The following is a 10,781-nucleotide window of genomic DNA, read 5'->3' as shown; positions in this document are numbered from 1 at the left end:
AAACATATGGAAGAAGGTACTCTGGTCAGATGAGACTAAAATTGAGCTTTTTGGCCATCAAGGAAAACGCTATGTCTGGCGCAAACACAACACCTCTCACCCCCCCTGAGAACACCATCCCCACAGTGAAGCATGGTGGTGGCAGCATCATGCTGTGGGGATGTTTTTCAAAGGCAGGGACTGGGAAACTGGTCAGAATTGAAGGAATGATGGATGGCGCTAAATACAGGGAAATTCTTGAGGGAAACCTGTTTCAGTCTTCCAGAGATTTGAGACTGGGGCGGAGGTTCACCTTCCAGCAGGACAATGACCCTAAGCATACTGCTAAAGCAACACTTGAGTGGTTTAAGGGGAAACATTTAAATGTCTTGGAATGGCCTAGTCAAAGCCCAGACCTCAATCCATTTGAGAATCTGTGGTATGACTTAAAGATTGCTGTACACCAGCGGAACCCATCCAACTTGAAGGAGCTGGAGCAGTGGCTAGATGTGCCAAGCTTATAGAGACATACTCCAAGAGACTTGCAGCTGTAATTGCTGCAAAAAATGGCTCTACAAAGTATTGATTTTGGGGGGGTGAATATTTATGCACGCTCAAGTTTTCTGTTTTTTTGTCTTATTTCTTGTTTGTTTCACAATAAAAAATATTTTGCATCTTCAAAGTGGTAGGCATGTTGTGTAAATCAAATGATACAAACACCCCAAAAAATCAATTTTAATTCCAGGTTGTAAGGTAACAAAATAGGAAGGGGGGTGAATACTTTCGCAAGCTACTGTAACAATTATGAGAGAGAGAGAGAGAGAGAGAGAGAGAGAGAGAGAGAGAGAGAGAGAGAGAGAGAGAGAGAGAGAGAGAGAGAGAGAGAGAGAGAGAGAGAGAGAGAGAGAGAGAGAGAGAGAGCAACCTGGATAATTCGACTATAGGCTTCATGTGATGTAACCAACCCCTTAAACCAGTTTGGGTGAATGTTGCCTCATCAAAGTGTCATCAAAGTAATCTGAGTAGGCTATCAAAGCAGGTTATGGCACTTCTCAAGTGCATGAGAAACGTACCCAACTATTACTTATCAGAGAGTGAGATCAACTGAAATATGCCTTCACAGCAGTGGTGGCCAACGTTTCTCGGGGGTGGGGAGCGAGACAACCAGTCACAGCCGACACAGTCAATAAATATATTCCTCACCAGTCAACCTGTCAATCAGGATTAATGGTCTTTAAAAAAACTGCCTTCAGATCGCAGGTCTTTTCAGCACTACGGGAACCGGTAGTCAGAGCTCTGTAAATTAAGCTACAAAGTCAGAGGCGGTAACGTCCAAAGACAGGAACACAACACACTTGTAGACGATTCAGTAGGGCATGCCTTCGGAGACACTCGCGCCTTCTTTAGGTTACTCGAGTTCATTTGTTAAAAGTAACAAAGTTCTACCGGTGTAAAGAGGTCTTTAATCAAAGAACATAGTTTTGCCAGTATTCTGAATAATCGAGAAACATGCTTGAGCTCCGTATATTGACGAGTTTATAAATTTGAGGAAATATTGACTTCATGTGCTGCAGTAGCCTACTTCAGTCTGCTATTAGTTTTAACCAGATAATTACCAAAGAACCTCATCTTGAACTCTGCTCTGCCAAGGACATCACGATTGGAGGATATCGTTATTGAACTTGTGTTTCTGTGTTCGAAAGTTGTTTTGAGAATTTAGGTAACATGGATTTGAAGTGTTTGGGCTATATGGTGCTGTTCCTCATCCGCATTCTATACTACATATTGAAAGCAAGTGTGTGCTTACTGCAACCAAGTAGACGGAGAACCCTGACTGAGGAGGTGGTGCTGATCACAGGCGGGGGGCGAGGTATTGGTCGTCACCTGGCTCAAGAGTTTGCCAAGCAGAGGGCTAAAAAGGTAAATTAAACAGTTTCTCCACTTTTTTTTATTATGCAACTTGTTGGGCATTAAAAGTCAGGTGGTCCACTTAGCCTAGGCAATAGGAGCACTCAAAATAGCCTATATTAGCCTATACCCGTGTAGGTTTTCATATCTTTTGAATTAGTACACTCATTAATTATATGGTTCTAATGATGACTGAGTTGATACCCTGTACCAACCTGTACCTCTGAACACCACCTGTGCCATACCTAGTCTTTTTTACACACATTTCTTGACATAACTATTATTTTTATTGATGTAGTACACCCTCACCCCCATCCTCCTTTACCAAAATCTCCATATGTTTGCAGTAGGTACATTGGGAGGGCAAAGACATCAGTTTGTCCATGTGTTCCTCCAACCTATTGTTTCTTTCAATATGAATGCAGGGGGTCATGACGTTAGGAGTAGATGGGCCATTGAGGTTGCAGGACAGGGTCCTCAGTTTTGGTGCAAGTTGCACAGCAGAGTAGGTCAACCAGAGGGCATGTCCGTTTGACCGCTGCAGTAATATAGTGAAGCACATAATTATTTTTGTTCAGCCAAAGCTCCGAAAGAGGAGTTATGGCTGAAAACTGATAGTGGATGAGATCAGGCATCATTAATGTCCAGAACAAAGTTTTATTGATTAATGACTGCCAGCAGGACTGACCTTGATCAAGTGATAACATATCCCTGCTATGGATTTGGGATGAATGTGTGCTTATTTTTTCTACTTTTGAAACTCTGAAGAAAGCTAATCACATAATCCTCACAGAATAAATGTTGTTGTCCATCTGGGACCAGCAAAGGAACACTTAACTATGCCATGTGCCAACACAATATAATATAATATGCCATTTAGCAGACGCTTTTATTCAAAGCGACTTACAGTCATGTGTGCATACATGTTTATGTATGGGTGTTCCCGGGGATCGAACCTACTACCCTGGCGTTACAAGCACCATGCTCTACCAATTGAGCTACAGAGGACCACAAGACATCACATTGCCATAATAAAACAGATTCAGATGTGTTTTTCAAGCAAACCAGCAAGGCAGAAATGACCTTACACTGAGTCATTTAGGTGAAATGAACCCACAGAGGAAGGTGACATGTTTTAGCTGCCTCACCCATACAAAACATTCACCATCCAGCCAGGGCTCTTATAAATAGCCTGTCTCCACCCCCATCCCCCCTCCCTAACAAGGAGCAGTCACTTAGGCTTGAAATACCTCAGTGACTACATTGACAGTCCCCGCCAGGCCTCCACTACTGGTCAGACTACCCACTATTCCTATTTTAACTTCCTCCAAACATTACACAGCTGAGTGCATAGTGAGCCACCATGGTGTTATGTTAGCTCTGGTATGTAATGGACAGAGTCCTATCCATTTTACACCTCTCGGACACACAGATTGAGACATAATAATTTCATAATGAATACCACACCCCCCCCCCCCTTTTACAAATCAAAATCAAATTCGCAACGCAGAGTGCCTGGATACAGCCCTTAGCCGTGGTATATTGGCCACATACCACAAACCCCTGAGGTGCCTTATTGCTATTATAAACTGGTTACCAATGTAATTAGAGCAGTAAAAATAAATGTTTTGTCATACCGTGGTATATGGTCTGATATACCACGGCTTTCAGCCAATCAGCATTCATGGATCGAATGACCCAGGTTTATAATTGCTGTTCTTTTATGTGGCCTTTTCCACATGTAAGATTGCAGCTTATTACTGTCTGAGCTAAAACCTCCATTTTGAGTTAAAGTGCTTTGGCCTCGCTCATCATCCTTCCATCAACATCTTCTCAGGGGAAAAACCCAGAGGAAAACTGTGGCTTTTAAAATATAATTTGCTGCTGCACAACAAAGGAAGTCACCATTCTTGTCAGCACCCCATTGTTAGGTATTACCAAGGTGTGAAGGCTTTGAAAACAACACCTGCGCTAATGTGCCTGATAATTACTCCCTGCCTAAGAGATGTTAAAAAGAAGTAAGACATTCATCATGAATAACCTGTAAAGCAGACTTTACCCCAGTTTGAGGTCCATTGTGATTGGCAGACGGAATTTCTCTATTCTCTCTGCCTAGCTTTTGTGCTTTCACTGTAAGGACTCATGAGTGCACTAGCCACAGCATTGATGCTGTGAGGTGAAGAGGACAGACTTGTGAGAGGGAGATAGAGGGAGGTGACGGGGGAGTGAGAATCTGTGTGTCGTCAAAAGAGCCGTTACAGAGTGAAGCACTAAAACAATAAACCACAGCAACCATTTACAAAAGCAGCAGAATCCACGTTCAGAGAACAGAGAGGGAGGGTGCCTCTAGGAGAACCACAATAACCACAATCTTTCTCAGCCCTGGCTACTCATTTGGAGAACTGGGAACATATGCCTCTACCCAGGTTGATTCGTTGAAGCACTATATAGTGTGTGCTTGTGTGCGTGTGTGTGCGTGTGTGTGTGGGAAGCACACTGCTCCCAGCTGGGTATTGCCCTGCAACTGACCCTGCTGTCTCTGCACTAATTATACTCTCCCTGTTAGCCCCTATCCCCTACAGCTGGTGTGAAGAGAAGGGTTCATGCCCATCCTTGAACCCAGGTTTTTCCTTGTGAAATATAATTGCGTTGTGGTGTAGGGATGTGGATGAGGCCCACCACACTGCCAGTTCATCATTGCACACTGACACATCAGCCCTCTGTAATGGCGAAGACTTACTGTCCTTGAACAGACCAACAGTTTTACACAATTGGTGAATGTTGTTTAATATTGTCAGATATGGAACTTCAGAGTAATCACTGGTTTATCAGTGATACTTAGTCACCTGATGTGAGGGAATTTAGAATTAGTTTTACCTCAACACGTAGGCATTCTAAACTGATAGCTCTAGATTTAACCGGCCATTGTTTATCCTGAAGCCCCAGTGTGTTGGCACTGGCAGATAAGCATAATAAATTAAATAACAGGAAAACACAGTGTGAGTGCTGTTAGGATGAAATCCTATGAAAGGCTTTCAGTCATTTACCTAGACCCACCTGTCCATCTCTTCTGATTACTAAAATGGGCTGGCAAATGAAGCAAACAAAAAATGAATCCTAAGAAACTCAAACAAAGACCCATCCAGTGGAAAGACAAACATTTTGAAGTCTTGGAACTGATAATAACTTAATGTCATGCAGATTGTGATCCTCTCCTTGAAATTAATTAAGGCCCCAAAGCAAACATTTCACTTTAAAGTCTCCTTCGCTTAGTGCTCCCATTATGTAATTCACAGACAGCTGATCTGTCAGTAAAACAAGACCGATAGCAGCAAAACCTTAGGCAACCTTAGGCAAGCTATGCATGTTTGAGAGGTTGAGATATACTATCCTCCTATTCATTCCTAAATAAATTAGTGCTTATAGCCCCTGGCTGTCTCTGTACTCTTCTCCATCAGGATAAGGATGTCACTGTGACCTGTACTTGTGTTTAAGTTAACTTACTTGTTAGAATTAGGATTGTTATAGTCACACAAGATTGATATCAAAGTGTAAGGGTGGATGAAAGACATTCAAGTTCTTGCACACACGTGCACACGCACCCAGACACACACACACAGAATCACTTTCCAGAGGATTTTCTGCTCAAATATTAACCTCTGTCACAGGCGACCAGCCAAGCCCTACATTGGCCCCCTCAGCACTTCACACACGCACTGTTTTCAGACTCCCTGACCAGAAATGACAGGGCTCATCTGCCCAACAGGCCGTGTAATCTCTTTGAGAATGTGTGTTTGAGAGATGAGGAGGGCTCGCCCCCTGATTTCATTACCTTTCCCTGACCCCAAAGACTGACAGATCTAATTGCCCAATCGCTGCCTCCCACCTCCGTTCTTTGCTCAAATGACTGAGCTTAATTTAGCCTCACCAGGCTGATGAAGAGACGGTTCATTCACACTGCATCTCGCTCTAAAACTATTTGCTGCACCTAAAAATGGCCTCTCTGTTCTCTGAATGAAATGAACATTTCAACCAAATGATCTCTTCTCATACTTTTGGACCAAATGCTGCAAACATGAAATGGCTGTGCACTTGTTTAGAGCATGGGCTGTTGGTATAGTTGTTTGGTTTTGGATACCCATTGTTAGGTTCTGAACAAAGAGAGTAAAAACTCAAATGGACGACTAGTAAAAGCTCAAACCACGTTTATTCAACCTACTGGGTGGTTTAGCTGCAGACACAACATACAAGTCACACAAGCACATAGTTATACCTTCCGACTAGGAGTCACCTCTTTTGTATGTCTAAGATAAACATCCTTCTATGTTGTTAGGCAGAAACTCAGTCTGTTCCTCTTACTGGTATTGTCATGGCCCTGCCTAAATTTAGAACCTTCATAGGTGTGTGTGTGTGTGTGTGTGTGTGTGTGTGTGTGTGTGTGTGTGTGTGTGTGTGTGTGTGTGTGTGTGTGTGTGTGTGTGTGTGTGTGTGTGTGTGTGTGTGTGTGTGTGTGTGTGTGTGTGTGTGTGTGTGTGTGTGTGTGTGTGTGTGTGTGTGTGTGTGTGTGTGTGTGTGTGTGTGTGTGTGTGTGTGTGTGTGTGTGTGTGTGTGTGTGTGTGAGAGAGATAGGACGGTAGTTAGATGGTCTTCAGGGTGGGCCCCTTTGGCCCCACCCAGAGGTTTCTTCTCTCTTCAAATGTTGACCTTATCTCGAGTTGAGTTCCACATCCCTCCTTGTCCTAGTTCCAAGGCAACTGGCCTGCCTTATCAGGAACTGAGACTAGACTGTTGCTCTTTGCCTCCTTCCTTAAAAATATGAATATCCATGTTTAATAACATGCACTTCCCCTTGTCTCATTCTATACACAAAGTTCCTATTCACCCTTCATTGACCCCCAACATATACATGTAAAGTAATCAATAAGTTATAGTATGGTAACATGAATAAGCATATTTCAAGCCAGAATTCAACACCATTAAACATATTTTAGTCATGTTTCTCCTCAGGATTTGGACAACAATAAATGCACAGATAGCTGATTGTTGAAAAGCTAAATATCACTATTCATGCAGCTGAGCTACTTGCTCATCTTCTATTCAGAGCATATTACATATAGTATTACGCAACTTAATTGTCAGTCATTTTATAACCCTATTTTGTAACCCATGGCTAGTTTACCTTCAACATGTTTTCTTTCTTAGGTGATCCTGTGGGGCCGCACAGAGAAGTGTCTGAAAGAGACATGCGAAGAGATCGCCCAATCAGGAACAGAGTGCCACTACTTCCTGTGCGACGTGGCCAATCGGGAGGAGGTTTACAAGCAGGCCAAGGTGGTCAGGGAGAAGGTATGCTATTTAGATCATCGTAAATCCAATGAGAAATTTTTATCCACACAAATAAAATGTTGTTTGTAGCCAGTGAAATGCTCATGGGTCAAAGTTTCTATCACTGCGGTTACTCCCCTCCACAGAACTGGCAGGGGTTCATAGCTCCTTAATTCCTCTCCCCCATCTGACATATAGATTACACCTCAATTGCAATGTCTGGATAAGATTAAAGTGTTGAATATGACTGTCTGTCAGCTCTACCACATAACTTCACATGAAAAGAAAGTAGGTAGAAAGTGGATAACCTCTTAACAGTAGAAAAAAAACGCGGTCTTGTTTTTGACGTTTGTTATGTTATTATTTTCCTAGGTGGGAGATGTTACGATCCTGGTGAATAACGCTGCAGTGGTCCATGGGAAAAGTCTGATGGACTGCGACGATGACGCTCTCTTGAAATCTCAGCATATCAACACAATGGGGCAGTTCTGGGTAAGTGTTGTTGAGGTTTAAGAAAGAGAGGTGTGGGCTTCCTTACAGTTAGATCAATCTTATCATTTTGACAGAGGTCGGCGCCCAGCGGGCATGTCAGTCTCAGCTTCATTTACATGAGTGTAGGGGTATTTCCAAATGATAGGCTTACTGCTTCAGCCCCTAGATAGGCCTCTGAAACCTATGGCACTCTGTTTGAATATAGATCAAATTGTCAGGTTGTGTGCAGACAGAAATGCAATCATCAGCTAAAAAGAAATGTAAACTCAATCTGTGGCTCCACTCGGGCCTGCTTCCTCTGCGTGTCTCTATTTAATGTGTTTAACGGCACATTTTCTCCCATGTCCGCCCTCCCTACCTTATTCTCTCCCATCCAGACTACAAAGGCCTTCCTGCCACGGATGCTGGAGCTCCAGCACGGCCACGTGGTCTGTATAAACTCCATCCTGTCCCAATCGCCCATCCCTGGGGCCATAGATTACTGCACCTCCAAGGCCTCCTCCCTGGCCTTCATGGAGAGCCTGACTCTGGGCCTGCTGGACTGTCCCGGGGTGGGCTGCACCACCGTGCTCCCCTTCCACACCAACACTGAGATGTTCCAGGGTATGAGAGTCAGGTGAGCAACATGATTCTTCACACTCTAGTTTAGATTAAACCATGTATTGTAGTTACTGTATACCTATTCTCGCTGGGTTTACTGTTCTTATAGGTTTCCAGCACTCTTCCCTCCCCTCAAACCAGAGACAGTTGCCGAAAGGACTGTGGATGCAGTCAGGACTAACACAACCTACGTTTACATGCCTTGGACCATGCATGCTCTCGTCGTCCTCAAAAGGTAATGCCTCATGTAATTTTGGCCAATTTAAAGTACATACATGTTTTTCACTCATATGTAACCCCCTGTCTCTGTATTTTCTCCACACCCTAGCTTTATGCCACAGGCTGCACTTGAAGAGATCCACAAGTTTTCTGGAACCTATTCCTGCATGAATACATTCAAGGGGAGGACATAAACACACATTATCCTGAATGTCAATACATATCAGCGGAACCTCATTAACTCCAGAGGATGTTGAAGGGAAGTATACATGGGCTACAGGACATTGGGAAACAATGGAAGCCTTTTGAAAGTATGCAGCAAAGTGACATGGGGACTTCAGCATGTATTGTTGCTCCGGCAGGTAGATTTCACTTACAAGCTGCTGGAACTTATCCTGGTCACATTCTTGATCTCCTGTGTGTAGTTGGACGGACTTAATACCATTCACACATTGAACATAAGCCATGCAAAACTAGCCTGGATCAACAGCCTTTTTTCCACAAGTCAGTTTTTTTATAATATATTTTTTATCCTACCAATCATGTGTCTTTGAATGGAATCACATTAATAAAATAATGTTTCAGAGAACCAAGGTGTCTCTTTGTGCATGTAGACTAGAAAATGTCTAGTGAGTGGTCAACACAGCAGAGTTAACCAGATGATTCTCACATGGTAGAGAATTATAACACAGTTATGCAAACCATGAGATCTCTGACCATGCCAGGATGTGTTGTCAAAACAGCAAATGAGTAACATTCATTGGAAGGCAAAACAGATCCATACACTGCTCACTTATACACTATGAAGTAGGTTAGGGCTGGGATTAAATCCAAAACCATGCTATATTGCATTTTACATTTAAAGGTAATTTCTAATTGAGCCAACATCTGTAGCGTTGACCTTAAATGCGCTAACATTGCCTTTAAAAGCAGCATTGTCGACTAGAGTGCTCGGATTGAATCCCGGCCACAAGTTGTTACATGCTGGAAAAAGGTTAACCGTAAAACCATGAATGTTTTATTGAAAAATCAAAAACATGGTTTAAAAGGCCTTGCGAGATGTATCCCTGATATCATCAAAGATAACCTTTGTAAATTACAGTATGTGTGGTGTCGGGGAATACCTGATTTAGAAGAACAAGCTTTCATCTTCCAGAGTGGAGGTATTTAATGATTAATAAGTGGCCTTGGTTATCTTTATGACATTTACATACGGTACTATATAATCAGGGGAAGAATGTACAGTTAGCTTTGCCCTCCTAGCTGTGAGAGAGAGAGACAAACTCCATCCTTTCTCTATTTAAAATGATGCTCCCGAACTTCAGCCAGTAGTTTTGAAAGTGAAGCTCACGAGACAAAATGGGTCCCCGTTTTTTTGTGTACAACATCATCCAATTGTGTACTTACTACGTCATCCATTTCGTATGATATGTTACATCCTGCAAATAATTATTTTTTATTTATTATTATGTTACAAATCCAATTCATACAATATGTTACAAATTTGTTGTGCTTAAGATCCTGAACTGCACCTTTAATAAAGTGATCTATAGTATAGTGCACAGATAGACACCCACAGTTGTGTTGTTGTGTACCCTATGTCTGAGCAGAAGGCAAGGCAAGCACACACACAAAGCCCCAGGCCAACCAATAAGAGATACAGTGGCTTGCGAAAGTATTCACACCCCTTGGCATTTTTCCTAATTTATTGCCTTACAACCAGTAATTAAAATGGATTTTGGGTGGATTTGTATCATTTGATTTACACAACATGCCTACCACTTTGAAGATGCAAAATATTTTTTATTGTGAAACAAACAAGAAATAAGACAAAAAAACAGAACTTGAGCGTGCATAACTATTCACCCCACCAGAGTCAATACTTTGTAGAGCCACCTTTTGCAGCAATTACAGCTGCAAGTCTCTTTGTCAGGGTGATGTGTATGCGGTAAACGAAGTCAAGCGCAGGACACCGAGCTACTGGCAGACGTACTTTACTGAACACAGTAATCAAAGTACAAAACAAACCTCCTAACAGGGAGGAACAATAACTCGCACACAAATGCAACTGCCGACCTAACGAAAAACAATCACACACAATACACCATAAGAGACAGGGGGTTATAAAGGGAATACAATGCAACATAATTGGAGACAGGTGTAAACAATAAAGACCAAACAAGACAAACACCGAAACATAGATCGGTAGCAGCTAGTACTCCGGGGACGACGAACGCCGAAGCCTGCCCGAGCAAGGA

General features: G+C 42.6%; 1 protein-coding gene across 1 annotated transcript; it reads left to right on the top strand.

The window, feature by feature from the left end:
• The first annotated feature begins 1,061 nt into the window (after positions 1-1,061).
• Positions 1,062-9,110, top strand: LOC311137869 (short-chain dehydrogenase/reductase 3-like). The gene is made up of 6 exons (XM_084172475.1): positions 1,062-1,899; positions 7,090-7,233; positions 7,585-7,704; positions 8,082-8,320; positions 8,414-8,539; positions 8,633-9,110. The coding sequence occupies exons 1-6, from the start codon at positions 1,705-1,707 to the stop codon at positions 8,715-8,717; spliced, it is 909 nt and encodes a 302-aa protein (XP_084028601.1). The 5' UTR covers positions 1,062-1,704; the 3' UTR covers positions 8,718-9,110.
• Positions 9,111-10,781: the final 1,671 nt, after the last annotated feature.

The sequence above is a fragment of the Coregonus lavaretus genome (assembly GCF_964263955.1).
Source record: "Coregonus lavaretus genome assembly, chromosome: 12".
Lineage (NCBI taxonomy): Eukaryota > Metazoa > Chordata > Actinopteri > Salmoniformes > Salmonidae > Coregonus > Coregonus lavaretus.
The sequence above is the reverse complement of the archived record's forward strand: the minus strand, read 5'-3'. Positions and strand labels throughout refer to the sequence as shown.

Coding starts and splice junctions, on each gene's coding strand:
- LOC311137869 (XM_084172475.1), top strand. CDS start 1,705: ATGGATTTGAAGTGTTTGGGCTATATGGTGCTGTTCCTCATCCGCATT. Junction 7,234..7,584: donor CCAAGGTGGTCAGGGAGAAG/GTATGCTATTTA, acceptor TTATTTTCCTAG/GTGGGAGATGTTACGATCCT. Junction 7,705..8,081: donor ACACAATGGGGCAGTTCTGG/GTAAGTGTTGTT, acceptor TCTCCCATCCAG/ACTACAAAGGCCTTCCTGCC.